General features: G+C 42.8%; 1 protein-coding gene across 3 annotated transcripts in view; it reads left to right on the top strand.

Moving 5' to 3' along the window:
• Nucleotides 1–20,409, top strand: part of RC3H2 (ring finger and CCCH-type domains 2) — a 219,623-nt gene that overhangs the window by 77,066 nt on the left and 122,148 nt on the right. For all 3 annotated transcript variants that reach the window (XM_033961628.1, XM_033961629.1, XM_033961630.1), the window contains 2 exons: nucleotides 10,691–10,866; nucleotides 18,761–18,961. In XM_033961628.1, coding sequence (XP_033817519.1) covers nucleotides 10,691–10,866; nucleotides 18,761–18,961 — 377 coding nt within the window. The remainder of the gene's footprint in view (nucleotides 1–10,690; nucleotides 10,867–18,760; nucleotides 18,962–20,409) is intronic.

The raw sequence follows: 20,409 nt of genomic DNA, 5'->3' as shown, positions 1-20,409 counted from the left end.
GGTCTGGCACCCATCTTCTTCCCTCCGCTCCCCCCATAGTCTGGCATCTCTGTCTTCTTCCCTGCCAGCATCTTCTCTCCACTCTCTCTTCCTCATTTCCTTTCAGCGTCCTTCTCCCCCCATCTTCCCCATTTCCTTTCAGCATCCTTCTCCCCCCATCTTCCCCATTTCCTTTCAGCGTCCTTCTCCCCCCATCTTCCCCATGTCCTTTCAGCGTCCTTCTCCCCCCCCCCCGTCTTCCCCATGTCCTGTCAGCGTCCTTCTCCCCCCATCTTCCCCATGTCCTGTCAGCGTCCATCTCCCCCCTCTGTCTTCCACATGTGCTTTCAGCGTCCTTCTCCCCATCTGTCTTCCCCATATCCTTTCAACGTCCTTCTCCCCCATCTGTCTTCCCCATATCCTTTCAACGTCCTTCTCCCCCATCTGTCTTCCCCATATCCTTTCAACGTCCTTCTCCCCCATCTGTCTTCCCCATATCCTTTCAGCGTCCTTCTCCCCCATCTGTCTTCCCCATATCCTTTCAGCGTCCTTCTCCCCCATCTGTCTTCCCCATATCCTTTCAGCGTCCTTCTCCCCCATCTGTCTTCCCCATGTCCTTTCAGCGTCCTTCTCCCCCATCTGTCTTCCCCATATCCTTTCAGCGTCCTTCTCCCCCATCTGTCTTCCCCATATCCTTTCAGCGTCCTTCTCCCCCATCTGTCTTCCCCATATCCTTTCAGCGTCCTTCTCCCCCATCTGTCTTCCCCATATCCTTTCAGCGTCCTTCTCCCCATCTGTCTTCCCCATGTCCTTTCAGCGTCCTTCTCCCCATCTGTCTTCCCCATGTCCTTTCAGCGTCCTTCTCCCCCTCTGTCTTCCCCATGTCCTTTCAGCGTCCTTCTCCCCCTCTGTCTTCCCCATGTCCTTTCAGCGTCCTTCTCTCCCCCGTCTTCCCCATGTCCTTTCGGCGTCCTTCTCCCCCCCCCCGTCTTCCCCATGTCCTTTCGGCGTCCTTCTCCCCCCCCCGTCTTCCCCATGTCCTTTCAGCATCCTTCTCCCCCCCGTCTTCCCCATGTCTTTTCAGCGTCCTTCTCCCCCTCTGTCTTCCCCATGTCTTTTCAGCGACTTTTCCGCTCCACTCCACCTTTCCTCCCTTTGTCTCTCCCTGCCCCTTACCTTCGTGGCGCTTCCCCGCCCGCCTGACAACAGAACAGGCCCAGTCCAACAAACCTCCCTGCCCTTTAGCCGTGAATCTAAATTACCTTCTTACAGCAGCTGGAGTATTGAAGCTGCTGTAAGAAGGTAATTTAGATTCACGGCTACAGGGCAGGGAGGTTTGTCAGACCGGGCCTGTTGTTGGTCGGTCGGGGGAAGCGCCACAAAGGTAAGGGGACCTGGCCGGCTGTGCACCCCCCCAAAGCTGCACCTGGGGTGGACCTCCCTCCCTGCCTCCCCCCCCTTAGTACGCCACTGCCTTTCCCTACCTGCCCTGCCGCAGCACACAGCCGACCGGAAGTCTTCCCGATGTCAGCGCTGACGTCGGAGGAAGTGAGGGCTTTGCTTAAGCCCTCCCTCTGACATCAGCGCTGACATCGTGGAAGACTTCCGATTGGCTGTGTGCTGCGGTAGGGCAGGTAGGGAGAAGACGAGCCTCGCGAGTACATCCAACTCCGCAGGAACCCTGCGACCCTAGGGGGCGTCCCCACGGGATCCCTGCGACCCTAAGGGTCCTGTCGTCCTCCGTTCCGGTGCAGCTCTCTAGTTCACTCCTCTGTAAATGGTTCATGAACCCGTGCCAGTGAGTCACGTGAAGTGTGGCATGTTGCCCCATCTTGTTGGAAAAAGCAGTACATTTTTTCTTCTGGTGTGTTAGTTGTAAAATTGTTCAAAGATGTCCAGGTAAACTGCAGTATTCTCAGTTGATTCGAAAAAAATTGGGCCCACTATTCATGTTCCTGACACCGTGTACCAAACGCAAATTTTCTGGTCGTGAAGTGGTGGTTCGTGAGTTAAGTAGGGATTTTCAGCGGACCAGTCCCTCATATTCTGGGAATTTACGTGACCTGATAAATGAAACCAAGCTTCATCCAACATGAAATACAGCGATAGATCCAAATGTCCATCAGCAAGCATAGTCAGCAAACATGTACAGTAATTTAAGCATCTAGCTTTGTCGGGCTCTTTCAGTTCCTGCATACATGTTAGGTATGGTTTGAGGTTCAGAGATTTCAGCATTTGCCGACACGTCGTTCGTGATACACCAACTTGCTAAGAGACTCTTCGAGTTGATTTCTGGGACCTCGATTTCTTCATGTTTGCGACAGAGCCGGTTTGATGCCATTTCCAAACCAGACTCTGAATAGAACATTTAGGTGGTGATTTTGTTCCTGGGTACTTGTCAGTGAAGGCCTCTTGCATTTCCTTAATCAATCCGCTTCGCACATAGCCTTCCACAATCACTATTCGCTGTTTCAGGGAGAACACCATCTTTCTGGCAGCGGTATTAGAGGTGGGCTGCTTTTCCACGGCCCACCCTGTAGCTTCTAAACCTCTCTGAGTTTATTTTAGAAACCAAGTGTATAAGGGTTCAGCTTAGTGCAATGAGTGCTTACCATCATGATGTAGAAGGTAAGCCCATCTCTGTACAGCATTTTGTTTGTTTCATGCTGGGTGCCAACCTCCCTCGTTATGCCACTGATACTGCCCTGTATGGGGCACAAGTATTGCTACTGTCTTGAACAGAATACCCAATGTGATAGCTGGTTTGTTTGGACAGTTCTGCAGAATTTGTTTGGAGTCTAGAATCCAACTCCATCCTCCTAGGCTCATTCTTTTCTATATCTTTTTTTTAAATCTTGATTTATCAATTTATTGAACTTGTTTACTATGTTAGTTTAATTATGAAATGTTTATCTATTGGAATGTTATATATGATTTTTAGTTTATTTATGTACTTTGGTTTTTAAAAAATGTTTTTATGTATTTAGACTCCTGATGCAGGCTTTCAACCCAAAACATGATTCTTGTTGAGTCAAGTCGCTGTGGTTACAATAAAGTTTATAGAAGGATCGCTGCTAGTTGGTTTGCGTTTTTTGTCTACCCCACTGTTGTTTTTCATTCTTTTCTGTTCTAGGCCACACCTTCACAATAGGACTGTTTTTCTTTTTGGTGTTGAGGTTCTTAGTTCTTGCTGGTCTTGCCTGGATTGGCCACTGTGAGAACGGGCTACTGGGCTTGATGGACCATTGGTCTGACCCAGTAAGGCTATTTTTATGTTCTTATGGTGAGTCTGATAGCTAGGGATTCCCAAATGTGAGAAACTGTCCCGCTTGTCCTCAGAGAAAGCAAAGTTGGTTACCTATAGCAGGTATTTTCCAAGTTCAGCAGGACAAGAGTTCTCATATACCCACCCATCTCCCTTAGGAACTGCATTTTTATGCCTTTTTTTATAGAACTGCATGTCTTGCGTGACTTGAACAGGCAGGAAGGCACGTATGCATGTGCACTAGGGACCTAGCAAAGGCATCTAAAAATAATAAAAATCAGCATCCGTACTAGGGCTCTGTCAGTGATGTCATCCCACATGTGGGGCCAGTGTTGATCCCTGTGGATCTCCACAAGCAAAAGAGAATGGACTAGAGTTGTTGATACTAACTGTACAAATGTATTATGATAGGATGAAAACTATTGAAGCAGCAAAACATAAAGCAGATCAGATAATGTGGAAAAATGCAGGTATTTGTAATGTAATGTAATGTAATTTATTTCTTATATACCGCTACATCCGTTAGGTTCTAAGCGGTTTACAGAAAATATACATTAAGATTAGAAATAAGAAAGGTACTTGGAAAATTCCCTTACTGTCCCGAAGGCTCACAATCTAACTAAAGTACCTGGAGGGTAATAGAGAAGTGAAAAGTAGAGTTAGAGGAAAAATAAAAATAAAATAAACATTTTAACAAGACAGCATTGATCTAAATACTTTGGAAGGTAGAAGAGAGGAGAGAAAGGAATAGAAGCAGAATGGGTCAGCGTCAGTGATGAAGTGGAGCAAGTAAGTTTAGGAGGAGCGATTGACGTTTCCAGAAAGGGCTTCTTCAGGGAAGAGACTTGGCCGACAGTCCCAGGATGCCTATGTCTCCTCCCCTGCGATGTTCTCCCATCCATGCATTCCCTCCCAGACACACTGCCCGTGCCCCAGCCGCTCCAAGGAGGCTGCCCCAGATGAGGTCCACGGTGAATGCAGGATTCTCTCCTCTGCGGGAAAGCCGCCCGGAGCCAACAGTCGATCTTCTTAGCGGATTGCAGGGGGGGAAGAGTTCACACTCTTGGTAGGATCGGTGTAGGATTTGTGTGAGAAATATACTTTTAGGAGAAAGTTTATTGGTGTCCCTTTTTAGGTATGTGCTCCTTTTTGGTATCTTAAATGGTTACTTTCTGTCTACTCTTATATTTAGTTTGCTCTGTGAGCCTACTAATTTTTGAAATATGGTCCACTATGTGCCTAGCACGTATTTCACTATTAATAATTAGTTTGTCTGCATGATTCTTGCTTCAAATTCAGCTTGTAAGCACATTCATTTGATATTTTTGTAGTATATGCTCTTGTATATTTGAGTTCTGCATTGCCTATTTACACTTTTTTATGTGCTTTTATGCTTGTTCCTTTATCACATCACTGTATTTATGATATAATTTTTAGTCATTGTTCACATAACTTATTACCTTTTGTTATTGGTTGCATTTTGTTTACATGGTTTTAAATATATGATTATATATATGATATATGTTTGTAACAGCTTTTAATGTTTGTATCATAGTCTTAGGGTGAAATATAGCCACATCAGGTGCTCAAATTTAATAAACTGTATTTTCCATGTGTGGACTGCTTTGTATCCTGCTGCTTGAGCTTTCTTGCAGATCATCATTCGAAACATTCAAGATACTGAAGGGAATAGACTTGGTAGATAAAGACAGGTTGTTCACCCTCTCCAAGGTAGAGAGAACGAGAGGGCACTCTGTAAAGTTAAAATGCGATAGATTCTGTACAAACGTAAGGAAGTTCTTCTTCACCCAGAGAGTGGTAGAAAACTGGAACACTTTCTTCCAGAGACTGTTGTAGAGGAAAACGCCCTCCAGGGATTCAAGACAAAGTTAGATAGGTTCCTGCTAAACCAGAACGTACGTAAATGAAGCTGGACTCATTTAGAGCACTGGTCTTTGACCCAGCAGCGGCAATTCTTATGTTCTTATGAAAACTATTGAAGGACGGTATCCTTTAGCAACATGTAGAGCAACCTAAAGAGCAAAAGTGGGGTCAATAAAGTCAAAGGCTGCAGATAAGTCCAAAGAGAGAAGGAGAACAGATTTAGCTTGATCCAAGTAGTAGTAGTGTGTACATATATATATGTGTGTGTGTGTGTGCTATGATGAAATGTGCAGAGTTCTTCCTCTGTGACCCAGCAATGAAGACTATGGCAGTAAGGAAGTTGCTCGGCACTGAGCAGCAGCACCAAATCATAGTGCTGCTCAACGGCCGAAGAAACCCAATCTCACGGCAACCGGTTACCAGTGGGGCAGGAGCGCGGAAAGCTTGCTGCTGCACCTCTGGACCACCAGAGATCAGCAGAAGAGGTACGAGGATAGGGCAGGGGGTGGGGACAGGGTGCAGAGCCTGGGAGGGAGGGAAGGAAGGGGGCTGGGTGCAGTGCCTGACAGGGAGGGAAGGAAGGGGACTGGGTGCAGTGCCTGACAGGAGAGGGAGGGAAAGAGGCTGGGTACAGAGCCTGACAGGGCAGGGCACCTGAATATTAAGCCGCCTGACTTATATTAGAGTCAACCATTTTTCCTCCTTTTTGGGGAAAATGGGGGTCTTGACTTATATTCGGATCGATTTATATTCAAATATATACAGTAACACAGGAGTCCATACTGTTTAAAGTATTTTTTATATACAGGCTGATTTTACAATAAGCAGTCCATCTAATTCATAAATAGCGTAAAGTCTTACAACAATATTGATGTATCATAAGTCAGTTTTACAGTAGGAAACAAATCTCAGTGGGTACCCACACCGGTTGTCAGTTCAACTCTCCGTGGGAAAATTATTATCCCATCATCAATCAGAAAGACCTCCTGTCCTTAAGAATATTAATTGTTTATATATAAACAATCTTTTCTACTTTGATAAAACAAAGATACTAAAAACATATCTCAAACTAACTGCAGTGAGTCAGGCAGACTGCGATGCTCAATGGATGCTCCGTTGAGCATTGCAGTCTGCCTGACTCACTGCTGTTGATTTGAGATAAGTTATCAGTATCTTTGCTTTATCAAAGTAGAGAAGATTGTTTATATATCTTAAGGACAGGAGGTTTTCCTGATTGATGATGGGGTACTAATTTTCCCCACGCTTGACAACCCATGTGGGTACCCACTGAGAGAGAGAGAAAGAGATACACAGATACACACACACATTTTTGTAACAGTTACATTGTATATCTACTTTTGGCCAACCCTATAAATAATTAAGATAGATTTTCAGCAGAACCATAGTACTGAAACTGCTTAGGATGGAGAGCTGTGGTTTTATTGAGGAAATCCAAGAACTACGAGTGAACAATGTTTTGTGTAATTTTTGCAATGAAATGAAAGTTGGCAATAGGACAAAAATTATTGCAATCAATGACAGGTAGGGAGGGATCTTTAATCCTAGGCCACATGATGGTGCTTTTTCAGATGGTAGGTACAAGTAATCGTGAAGAGAATATAAGGGCTATGTGCTCCAATCTACCATTTGAGTATACAGGAAGGGATTACCGTATATACTCAAATATAAACCGGGATTTTTGGGCCCAAAAATTGGCCCAAAAATGGGGGTTTCGGTTTATATTCGGGTCATCCCCCAGTGACCACCAGAAACTCTCCCGGACTTCCTGCAGGCCTGCCTTAGGCCAGGACAGGAGGGATTGTTCCATACTCCCCTCTGCCCTCTAACACAGCCAGCAGATTAACCCTTCCCCTTAACCTAAACTACCTAGTGGTAGGCCGGGACAGGAGGGATCCCTCCCGTCTCCTGCCCCAGCCAACACTAATAATTACCACCCTCCCTCGCATACCTGTTCCTTGGTGGTCCAGCGTGTATCCCGTACTAAAATCCTTTGTAAAGGTAGTAGCCAGCGGGGCACCTGGGCCGGCACGCAGGAGTGAGCTTTTCATGCTGCCGGCCGGCCCTGCACCACTCCTTGATAGGCTGCCGCGAATCCCGCGAGAACTTGCAGCAGCCTAACAAGGAGCGATGCAAGACCGCCAAGTAGCACCAAAAGCTCGCTGCTGCGTGCCGGCCCAGGTGTGCCGCTGGCTACTACCTTTACAAAGGATTTCAGCGCAAGATACGCGCTAGACCACCAGGGAACAGGTACGCAAGAGAGGGTGGTAATTATTAGTGTTGGCCGAGGCAGGAGACGGGAGGGATCCCTCCTGTCCCGGCCTACCACTAGGTGGTTTAGGTTAAGGGGAAGGGTTAATCTGCTGGCTGGGTTAGAGGGCAAAGGGGAGTATGGAACAATCAAGCCATTATGACATCACTAATGAGGTTGGCTCTTTTTAGGGGAAGAGGGTACAGGGAAGGAAGGTGGGAGAATGTTCAGAGCCTGGCAGGGAGGGGGGCTTGGTTCACAGCCCGGAAGGGAATGGGACTGAGTGCAGAACTTGGCAGGGATGGAGGCTGAGTGCAGAATCTGGCAGGACAGGACACTTGAATATTAAGCCGCCCAACTTATATGCGAGTCAACTATTTTTCTCCCTTTGGGGGGGGAAATGGGGGTCTCGACTTATATTCGAGTATATATGGTATATCATGAACAGTTGTAGTCGGCTTCATACATCCAACTACTTGCAAGGCTAAGAGGCGTGGGAAGATTAAAGTTAGCTATAGAACTACATGGTAGTGTTTAACAGGTAGAAATTCTTAACTTTCTATGAAGAACTCTCCTTAAAAAGTACACTATATCTTTCCATCCAAGAACACAGGCTGTTTTGCTAAATTATTGAATATGACTGATATCTTACCAAACCTCATAATCACATTTTAGAAAAACACAAAATGAGGAAATACCCTTTGGTATATTTAGGGGATCATTTTGAAAGCACTTAGAGATACAAAGTACCACATATCATCCCTATCTTGTTTGGCATAGTGGTGACTTCACAGCCAGCATTTAAACATGGGCAATATGGGGCTGCGTAGAGTAATGGGCTAGGCTCTGGTCATCTTGTTGGGTAGACTGGATCTTTTTCTGCCATCATTTAATGTATTATTGTGAACCCCTTTAGTCTTATGGTGAGACCTAGTGCTTGAGGGTAAACAGTTTCTTTTAATTTGCTACCAGTTCTTTTATACCACCCTATGCTCAGGTGTAAATTTTATCTAGAGTATTGGCATTAGTTTTGTTTCTAGAAATAAAATGCCATACTTTGTGGGGGAAGATGATGGTTTGCCTGAGAGCTGTGGTATAGTTTGTGTTTAAATTGGGACTCTGATAGTTGTTGATATCAGAGTTAGTTGATCAGCATTTGTGTTTTGAGGTACTATCATGTCACTTTCAAAGTGAAAACTATGCTATAAAGCCATAAGAAGAAATAGGCAGAATTATAAAATAAAGCAAACACAGGATCTCTTTTTAGACAAAACATTTGCTTTCTGCCTCCCCGCCCCATAGGATTCCAGAAACTTCACCATTCTCTGATTTAAAAGTGTTTCCATTAATTTGCTTACCACAGAAGTCAGACTTACCAGCCTGTAATTCCCTACTTCTTCCTTCACTTTTGTGGAGAAGGATCATATCTGCCCTTCTCCAATTCTCCGGTACCTCTTCCGACTCTAGAGACTTATTGAAAAGGTCAGTCAGCAGAGCCACCAGAACTTTCCTAAGTTCCTTCAGCACCCTCAGATGGACAACATCTGGCAACATCACTTTGTCTACTTTTATTTTAGCTAACTCCTCATGAACATAACCCTCTGAAAATCAATCAGGGTCTACCACTCCTCCATCCCTATTCATGTTATTCATGTTTGTCTTCTGTGGTCCCGCTCCCGGCGCTTCAGCCATGAACACAGAACAGAAATATCTGTTAAGCAATTCAGCCTTTTCTTTATCAGTTTCTACATATTTCTCCCCTTCACCTTTGAGTCTCACAATGGCACTTTTGCACTTCTTTCTATCACTAATTTATCCTTAAAAAATGTTGTCTCCCCGTTTTACCATTTCAGCTTACTTTTCTTCCATTTTGATCTTTGCTTTCCTGACTTCACGACCAGCCTCTCTTAACTTTTCCTGATATTTTTGCCTTGTCTTCCTCTTTCTGCGATCTTTTGTAGTTTATGAAAGCTAACCTCTTATTCCTTACCTTCTCAGCTACTACTTTTGAGAACCAAAGCGGCCTTCTTTTCTTCTTACTTTTATTACTTGCCTCACAAAAAGGTTTGTTCCTCTTAACAATTACTCCTTTCAGTTTTTTCCACTCCTTACAGACAGGTATATAAGAAATAAAATTATTATTATTATTCCCATCCAGGCAATAATTCCATGATGTAATCCCAAATCCAAACAAAGTTAGTTGTTTTTTTTTTGTTTTTTTTTAAGTCTAGGACCTTTGCTTTTGAATGAGCTTGTAGCTTACATTTTCCTGTAGCCTAGCAGTGATTCACACAGGCTGGCTCTGTGGTCTTCCTTCTTCTGCCTCTCACCCTCTCTATTGCAACATCCTTAGCGTCGGCCACACAACAAGGATCTACCTACAGTAGGAAAAGGTAGCACAGTAAACATTGCAGTGGGCAGTAGAACATTATTATTTATTGGGCATACAGTTAGACCCTCATCAAGTATAGAATAAGTAGCCACAAACTAAAAATAGAAATATGTAGACAAAAATAAAACTGAACCCCCAGGAAGTTTGACTCTTTATACAGTGCAAGAGAGATGCTGGTCCCCTGTACTGTGCAAAATATTAAAACAGATGTAATGTCCAAAAATGGCACATCACTGCATTACAAATTAACAAATAAAAATAAAGCAAAAATGGAAAATAAGGTGATACCTTTTTACTGGACTAATTCAATATATTTTTAACTAGCCTTTAGAGACCTGGCCTGAGGAAGGAGGTTTTGACCTTCAAAATGTAGTCAAAAATGTATTTCATCCTTTTGAACTAAGTGTGAAGGCACACGGGATGATTTTCTTCTGTGTGCCACCACTGTGCGGATCACACACCCTCTGATGTAATCTTCCTATGTCAGAAGGGCATGACTGGCAAAGCTAGTGCATCTTCTCATTGTTTTCAGTACTGTCAATCTGGGAAGAGAGCAGCCAAGCTGTGCTGGTGACAGGAGAGTGAAAGGTAACAGTTGGGGCTGGGAAGTTAAGCTTTCCCCAAGCCTCTTATACAGGGAACTAGTGATCTAAGGGAATGGTTATCAATATTTTTGGTGCTTGTCACTTGTTTTGATCTTATTTCTGTTTTATCTGGTGATTAATTAAAGTTATGTATTTAGGGAGTCACTTACTAACTGTTAGCACATACTAATGTTATCATGTATTATCTTCTACAAGCTCATTGTACTAACTCTTAATAAATGAGTTCCGTAATATTTAATTAAGGTAATGTAGTTTAAAAATACTTGTATTTCAGAAAAGCATATTTGTATTTAAAGCTATGCAGGAAGAGGCTCTAAAATTGGTATTACTTGCATTGGAAGATGGTTCTGCTCTTTCAAGGAAGGTTTTGGTACTTTTCGTGGTACAAAGACTTGAACCTCGGTTTCCTCAGGCATCCAAGACCAGCATCGGCCATGTTGTGCAGCTGCTATATCGAGCTTCCTGTTTCAAGGTAATGTGTGTATGTGTGTAAAATATAAAATGTCAAGTGGTGCTTTGTGAATTTTTAATGCATTTTCAGCATCCCCCTTCGCGTCCAGTTTTCTTCCCCTTTAAATTGATTCCCTCCGAGACTAAATGCCTCAGCAGCATGCTCCTTCATGCCCTCCCTAGAGTTCAGGCACAACACCTTTGCAATGCACATGAGCTCTAGCAGTCCTGTTATAAAGAAAACTCAAACCCAAAGAGCTTGCTTCATAGCACTCTACGTGAGTCTTAGGCCCGTAAGCTTTGTTTCCTATTCCTTAGCTGAACACTTTTGGTTTATAATTTGCAATGGTTTACTGAAGTTGTGCCTTTAAATTTTTACAATAGTTTGACAGTGATAAAATTAGTACTAATTAAGAATTGGATGTTTTATAATAGCAGGAAGATTGCATAATGAATGGTTTAATGATCACATAGCCATGTTAATATTTTTTTTACATAAGGAAGACCTGTGTTATTTATCATACATCTCAATCATTTTATTCAGTTGGGTCTATTCACTTTCAGTGTGAGTTTTCTATTTTAAAATGCTATTTGTTGACATGCTACACAATATTCTTAACCAATGAGATTATGTTCCTTTTCCTACCAGCAGATGGAAGTAGAGAACTGATTTTTCCAGTGACATTACCAAGAATATAGGATGATGCTTTCCTGTAACTCTCCATTATTTTCTGCCTCCAGACTGGCACTGGTCCTAGGTATAGCTCTCTAGTACATTGGCCTTTTGGCCTGATTTTGCTATCAAGTCCTAACAGCCTCACTTCTAGCCTCAGTCCAACAGCTGGGACCAGTCAAGTGCAGAGCCAGAGCTCCACAGCCCTCAGCTAGAAGCTAAGGGTGCCCTCAGAGTGGTGTTCAGGTTTGGCCCTTATGGGGGCTAATAGGGTGACCCCCAACGTTCTTTAAGGGCTCAGCCTCTGGATTGGCTTGTTGAGGAGGCCCTCACTGATGACATGGGTGCTTCTGGACCCTGGGGGAGAAGTTAGGGACTTGAGGAGATGCAGCTACTGCATCTCCCAGAGGTGCATCAGAAGGCCCTGACTGCTTGAGCCCAGGCAAGGTCTGCTTGAGAAAGGGGGGCAGCTGCTTCTGGCAGAACAAGCAAGCTCTACCAGCCTGAAGGCCTACTGATTGAGGGGTGACTGGCATCTCCAAGGAAGCCCAATAAGGTTGTGCCAGGCCCTTGTTGCCTCAGCCAGAGGGCACCATCCTGTGCCCTTTGGTCTTTCCAGTCTAATCTTGTGAGTTAGTTGTTTCTCCACACTTGTTTTGCTTTGATTTTGCTAGAACGCGCATTTTTAGTTTATTGGCCCTCTTCCCTATGAAATTCTCTCCTCCGATGGATCCCTGTCGAAACAAATGGGAAAAATTGCTGGGGTGGGAATGCCAGCCTTGGCAAAGGGAGCTTATTTATAAATCTCTGATCAAAGGCATCTATTCTGAATTTGATTGAAAACGGATACAAAATCTATTATATGTGGTATGTGGGACCAGGATCCTGGCGAGGCCTAGTAACTCCACAGAATCCCCAGTCTTGGCGCAAGCGTAACCGTGGTGGACCATAGCGGCCTGGTGCCTCCCATAAACTGCACACCACACTGGCTGGGTTTTGTCCAAATATATGACTTTTATTTATCCACAAGGAAAGTTTCAAACAAAAAAGGTCAAAATTTGGCATTCAAAGTAAAAACCCAAAAACATTCCAATTTTCTCTTGTTCTGCTTTCTTTCTCTTATGTGCCAGTTCTTATCACTGCACCTTCAGTGCTGGCCAATTCAAGTTCACAAATTAAGAACATAACATACAGTTCCTGTTAGGTGTTATTTCCCCCAAGCAGTGCTAGAACCGTACCTGCCTTGGCAATAGTTAAGCTACCTGGTTCTAGGCACTAATTAGGCTTCTGGAAGAATTGAGTGGCAGTTCCCTTTTGCTAGGAGCAGAGGGACTTGTACTCCCACAGGTGTGGCCACTGTTCCATTCATCTAACCCAAAAGTAAATTCAGCAGCTTCCAGCCCCAGCTTGAAACACGGATACAAAATCCTTCACAAAACATAAAACTCAAAATGGAGGAAACAAAAAAACCCTTTCACCAAGGAAAAAGGAACATTCAGGCTTTCCTAAACCTATTCCCATTCCATAGGGTGTTCTTCCCCAGAAGACATAGCATTATTCTCTAACCAGTCCATGTCACAAACCTCAGATTGTGTTTCAAGGTTTTGCATTTCCCTCTCCTGGTGAGAACTTTCCAAGGCTGGCCAAAAGTTAGCTGCTTTAGCTGGGTTCCTTCTCAGCTTCCCCTGAGCTTCCAGTCCCAGCTGTCCCTCCCCTCTCACTGACGAGGGAGCCTCAGAAAAAGGGAGACTCGGCACATAACCACCCCCCCTCACAGCAGCTTTAGCTAATTCCTTAAAGAGCCCTGTCCTTCCCGTTCCAGCCTGAGCTCTGTGAGCATTTAAAGGGACAGGCTCCCTCTTAACCTTGTGCTCAGGATTTTCCCTATACACAGGATATTTCCTCTCCTTAGTCCCTGGCACATTATTAATGCTTCCCTGCTCTTTTCCCTGGGCTTTTCCCCGGGCTTTATTAGGACTAGCCAGATCCTTGTCACAGGTATTATAGCCCTGCTAAGTTACAGCGTTTCTATGGTACAAATACAAGGTTGTGCTGGTGACAGTGTGGCCACCGAGGAAACTTCCAGCATATCTGATGTCCTGCCCTGTGGTGCATCCCTACTGGCAGCAGGTAGGCCAGTTATTGGTCACAATAACGGGCTGTCACTGTCCTTTACTAATGGAATGTTGTCTTTTGTACGCGCCAATTCCAGGATTTAAAAAAGCGGAGTATAGATTTGCCACATTTGTATTTGCAGCAGCACGATTGGAAATAGCTATTTCTTGGAAGAAGGTCCAGATGCCCAACCTATTGTGGGTTCAGAATAAATTGGACTACTTGCATCTCATGTCCAAATTGACAGCACTTCACCACAACAATGAGGACTTATCAAACTTGGAACAAATATGCAAACTGGATACACAAAACTGGGTCCTAGAACCACTCATTGACTTGATTTCAGACCATTGACTATCTATCTAGTCTCCATATGGGCTGTTAGAGCTTGTCTGAGGTTACATCCTGCATCATTAGGGGGAGGATGGAGGGTTTCAGTTACAGAGTAGGAAGGGGAAAAGTACTACAAATTAGGGTACGGATGTATAGATTGAAGGAATTTTGTAGCCACATGTTCAGCATAAGATTTTCTTAAGAACTGGATTGTATATGTTGACAGAATTGTTATCACAATTTTTCATGTTGTACCCTTTAATAAAGATATGTTGAAAAAAAAAATTGTAAACCTCCCTGAAAGGCTTCCTATTTGCATGATATATTAAGATTTTAATGAACTTGTAAACTTGGGTGAAGCGGACCCTGCTAAGACCATTTCTTTCAATTTTGAAAGAATCTAGGAAGCTTGTTATGGCTAAAATGATCTCTTTCTATTCAGCTTTAGACAATGAAAAACTTGATGAGGCTTTGGAAATGTTACATAACAAACTCAGATATTGAGACATGCTGGTTTGGTGGCCTAACTATAGAGGTATTCAGCATAAATGGGAGATGTTTGTCAAAGATTATCTAGATAGGAAAATGGAAAAATTGGAAGACACAGTTCAGAGTAGAATTCCATGTTTAAAAAGTTTTTCATCTTGGTTCTTGATTCCACCTGAGAATATTCTGACTTTTTCTGGAATTTTCTACTTTGTGTGTAAAAAAAATTCTGAGTAAAATTTTCAGTCTTGGATATCATTAGTATGGACAGAATTCTTAGAGAGATCAGATTCTGATAAGAACATAAGCAGTGCCTCCGCCGGGTCAGACCACAGGTCCATCCTGCCCAGCAGTCCGCTCCCGCGGCGGCCCAAACAGGTCACGACCTGTCAGAATCATCAGAAGGGGGTCATTTAACTGCAACACTTTTGGTTACTTTGGTATTCAATTTAGATAGAGCTTGGCTTCTTTGTGTGTATTGTAAGGTTAAATAATATACCAGTATGAATTCTCATGTGCTCCCTCTCCTACCACAATTCAGTGTACGGGAACCCATTACACTTCAAATATTTCCAATATTGCTGACACAGAACAAAGGCTCTCTCCTTCATCCCACTCTACGTTCATTAGCCTCATAACATTGTATCTCTCTCCCAGCGAGTAGATGTTTTCGCACTATCTGAAGCTTCTAGAAAACCTTCCATTCAATGCTATTATCATTTTAAGTAGACTCACTTCACAATCTGGTATAATCTCCGCTCTCTGGATCTGATCACTTTTCCTCTTCTGTCGGTTTTGGACTATCTCCTATACCTTTCCAATTCTTGTCTCAAGACTACTTCAGTCAGAGTACATCTTGGTGCAATTACGAATGCTTTTAATTCACAACTGGATAAAAAACCATTGTCTGAACATTCTTTGGATTCCAAATTCATGAGAGGCCTTTACCATACCAAGCCTCCTGCCGTTGCCTGGGACCTTAATGTTGTACTTTACACTCTAATGAAGCTTCCCTTTGAACTACTGTCAGATTCATCTCTCAAACATCTCACTTGGAAAGTGGTCTTCCTTGTAGCTATTACATCTACGTGCTGTGTTAGTGAGCTCCAGATCCACCCTATACAGCTTTCTGCCACGACAGGGTGGTTCTTCGCACGCATTCTGAGTTCCTCCCTAAGGTTATCACAGAGTTTAATTTGAACCAGACTGTAAATATACTCTTGCTTACTACTTGGATTGGACCAAACTTTACAGAACTACCACTCAATTTTTCTGTTATTTGATCTTAACAGACTTGGAGCTCCTGTCATCAAGAGAACCACCTCCATATGGGTGGCAGACTGTATCTCCTTTGCCTATACTTGGGCTAGGCTGATGCTTGAAGATCGTGTCACTGCACGTAAAGTTTGAGCAATGGCAACTTCAGGAGCCCATCTATGTTCCACTCCTATTGAGGGTATCTGTAAAGTAGCCACTTGGTTCTCAATTCATACCTTCACATCCCATTACTCTTTGGAGAATCATCCCAGACAGGATAGTCAGTTCAACCAAGCAGTTCTGTGAAATATATTCTCTACTTAAATGCCAACTTCCCTCTAACTCTTTTGGTTTTGTCGGGCTCGTAGTAGTTGTTATTAACCCTTTTCTTGGAGGCATGATCCTGGCAGCTTGGGAGTCTCACATGTGAGAATATAATGCCTGCTTGTCCTTGGAGAAAGCAAAGTTACCTGTAGCAGGTGTTCTCTGAGGACAACAGGTATATATTCTTGCCCTTCACCTCCCCTAGTTGGCAGTTTAGCTATTTTACTGAACTGCAGGTCTCATGAGCCAGTGTCGGGCGTGAAAGTACCAGCACAAACGCGGTATGGGTGGTCTTAAAGTTTTTAAATGACAGCACACTTGTTGACGCTCCATGCTGGATTCCATGGATGATGTTGCCCACATGTAAGAATATATGCCTGTTGTCCTCAGAGAACACCTACTACAGGTGAGTAACTGCTTTATTGGGGACTAGTAGGAGAGTTAGTTTAGTTTAGTTACTTTCCATTGATGATGCTTTCTTTGTTGACACTTCTGTTCCTTGTAACTCTCCTTTTTATGTGCCAGTTTATGCTTCTAATTTTTTTAATATAAAATCTGATAGTTTGTCCCCAATTTTTTTTAAACATTTATTTAAGAAGATAACTGCTGCCTTGGAATAAGGCATCCAAACATCAAAGACTGACGGATGGAATGTATCCTTAGAATATGACAAGAGTAACCTGAAAATTAGTCCTTATCTGCACAAATTTTCATCTTTTTACGGCCTCTTTTACAAAGCCATGCTAGCAGCTGCGCTGCGCTAATGGCCCCAAAGCCCATAGAGATTTAAAGGGCTTTGGGGCTGTTGCCGCGCGGCTTTGTAAAAGAGGCCATAAATGGTTAGGCTCAGTGGAAACATGAAATGGTGGGATTTTCTGGGGGTGACAGACATTCAGCTTGATTTACCTAGTGGAGGCCGATGCTGTTGTAAAATTTGGACATGTTTTACAAAGCTATATAGTGGAAAGTAAGAGGAATAGGATTGAGAGGTAAAAGACTTGATAAGGGGATATAATTTGGTTTTATAGGAAACCAGAGAGGAAAACAACTGGATGGACTGATCCTCATCTGCCAATATCTTCTATACTACTCTCAATTCTGGAGTTCAAGAATATAGATTTTATTTATTGATGCTGTTTGGTTGGAATAACCATATAGACAGGCTATCTACCTGCCTCCTAATACTTCCATATATCCCTCAGTTAATTCTATTTCTGGGAAGATCAGAGAAAGAAATACACACAAAAGTGTAGGTAATAGTCAAAGCTTTGAGAAACATTTCTGCATCCCCAAAATAATGGGACGTCGGAAAGACTTACCCAATACAAGTGACTGGTCATTTTATTGGAAATAATGACAGGAATTAATTCATTATTAAACATACATAGTTGGTGCATTTGTAAATGGATTGTAATTGGACGATACAATATTCTATTGGTTACTTCGTTCCTCATCAATGCCATGTTAGTAATGGGAAAAAATGCTTTACAGTCCTGTCATGACAATAATTCTAAAATGTTATACTGCTTCTATGATGTAAAATTTAGTCCTGTGTGTTAGAAACATAAAAGTAATAATTCTAATTTTATATCTCGAGAAATTTTTTATTTCTCTGCAATATCTGTTTGGAGGCTATAACGTGGCCAACATTCAAGCTTTACATTTTATAAAAAACAATCTCTATGACAACAACCTTGAGTAGCAGAAGTGATTTAGAATTTGTGTATGAATAAGTGATCATCACCTTTCTGGCATAAAAATGGATTCTTTGTTTACTTCCTTGTAATAGTTTAACTTTGGGCCTTAGACTAGTTAATTTCATATATGGTCTTTTTCTGAAATTATATTCCTTTCCAGTCTGTTCTAGTCCTACAGTGGACAGAACTTCAAGAGTGCTAGGTGGAACAGAAGTTTTGAGTGGATAGGGAGCAGGAAAGGAGAATCTTAGTCTTTTGTTCCTAATTGTGCTTGGAACTGAAGAGGGAAGAAGCCTGCCTCTTGTATCTTGTTTACTATGGTGGATGCAGAGGAACTTACAGTAAAATTTCTGTGGTGATGGTGGTTCAGGCATCTAGTGACATAGTGTTTCCAAGGAAGTCAGCTATGTGGAATTTTGCTTAATTCAGGAATCCAGAGATATGGAGAAAAGGAGGTTTGTAGAAGAAAGATTCGAACATTTGTCATATAGTCCTTGGGGACTCATAGAGTTCCATGTAGGTCTAAAGGGAACCCAAAGGAAGGGGAGGAGATGTCACAGAAGTGTATATAAGAAAGGAGCTAACATCCTGTTTTATTTTGTTGTGTGTGTTGAAGCTGTCTTGGAACCTGTTGCCATTAACCTTACTATTGAAGAAAATTCAGTAAAGGCTTTTATTTTGGTCCACCACTCCTTTCTCTGAAGTGTCTCCTTGAACTGTAAATAGTATGCCTGAGGTTCTATAGGAAAATCCCATTCCCCCATGTGAAAATCTGTGCCAGGTGGTGATGATAGAGTGAGGGACAGAGACCTGGAGCTATGAGAGCCCCCTAATCTAAGTACTCAGAAAAAGGGCTACAGATAACTGCTAATTTTGTGTGTGTGTTGGGGGATGGGGGAGACCTCCAGTCGTTTTTTTTTTGTTGTTGTTTTTTGCTATAGCACCTTCATTTTCAAATGTGAATTTATTGTAGCCTATTTCCCATACATCAGAGACAGAGTATGTTTACATTTTTTTTGTTAACTATTTAGGTAACCAAAAGGGATGAAGATTCTTCCCTGATGCAGCTGAAAGAAGAGTTTCGTAGTTATGAGGCTTTGCGTAGGGAACATGATGCACAGATTGTTCACATTGCCATGGAAGCAGGATTGCGGATATCTCCTGAACAATGGTCTTCCCTTCTCTATGGAGACCTGGCACACAAGTCACACATGCAGTCAATCATTGACAAGGTTTGTATAGCTTATTCATGCAACTCCTGGTAGCATAAGCTCTCCACTTATTAAAGGTATTCCACACTCTCCTCTCTAGGCACAAGTCATGACTTAATTAGGCATTTTGTCCCTGTTCAAGCTAAAAATTGTTCCATTCTCAGTGTCATCTCAAAGCCTAGATTTATATCTTTCCAATAATACTCGACACTCAAGACAGTTGGAGAAAACTAAATATTGCTGTGTGACATACTTAAAATATTTTCTAATACATGTAGTACACATTGAATTCTGTAATTTAAATTCAGTTTTTGTGCCACAGAGTTTCAAAAAGATACACGAGGGATTGTATTTTAATTATAATTGTTAGTAAACTTTATCTAGAAGAAAACTGTACAAATGAAAATGCCTTAAGCAGCCCAGTACTGAAGATAATGAAAGTAGGTTTTCCTGTAGGTTTGTACCATCTGCCATATCTAAATATACATCACAAGCCTCCAGTATTACTGCAATTTTTTTGTTCCAATAGCAGTGGTGTATAAATTGTGATGTCTTATGGAGAAAATATAGTGTGTAATACCTTCAAAAGAAATCTTAAAGGTGATCTGCAACACGTTTTAAAAAGATATCTCGAATATAAGTCGAGACTCCCATTTTCCCCCCCAAAAGGAGAAAAAATGGTTGACTCGAATATAAGTTGGGCGGCTTAATATTCAAATGCCCTGCCCTGTTAGGCACTGCACCCAGCCCCCTCTCTCCCTCCCTCCCCTGTCAGGCTCTGCACCCAGCCCCTTTCCTGTCAGGCACTGCACTGCGAGAATTCACAGGAGCCAATCAAGAAGCCGCTCGGCGCCAAAACATGCTCTTACTCAGTGCCGCTCAGCAGCTGAAGAAACTCCATATCGCGGCAGCCACCACTAACTGGGTTAGCAGCGTGGCAGGACCATGGAAAGCTCGCTCCTGCCCACTGCACCTCTGGACCACCAGGGATCGGCAGAGGAGGTACGAGGACAGGGCAGGGAGGGGATCAGGGTGCAGATCCTGACAGCGGCCTGCAATAACTCTGGGAGGGGGGCACTGGCCCAAATATAAACTAGGACCCCCATTTTTGGGCCAATATTTTGGCCTGAAAATCCCTGTTTATATTTGAGTATATATGGTGTTTGTATATTAACAGGTGGCTATTTTAAAGTCATATATGGGAATGAGGATAGTTAGGTTTTATTGCAGTGATTGGGGTGCTGCCATGCTAACTTGATATGACTCACTCTTTCAAGATGAGTCCTTAGACAACAAGGGAGTACATTTTGCTTACATCATGAATCTTCTTTCTTTAAAAATTGAATGGCCTGTCAAAGGCATTTATTTTAAGATAAAATAAAAGATTTGCAGATCACCTATAAAATCCTTGCACTGTGACACTAATGAAGATGTTGCGTGCTATAGTGGCTGAAGCTGATATCTTGTTT

This window comes from Geotrypetes seraphini, chromosome 10 (genome assembly GCF_902459505.1).
Source record: "Geotrypetes seraphini chromosome 10, aGeoSer1.1, whole genome shotgun sequence".
Lineage (NCBI taxonomy): Eukaryota > Metazoa > Chordata > Amphibia > Gymnophiona > Dermophiidae > Geotrypetes > Geotrypetes seraphini.
The sequence above is the reverse complement of the archived record's forward strand: the minus strand, read 5'-3'. Positions and strand labels throughout refer to the sequence as shown.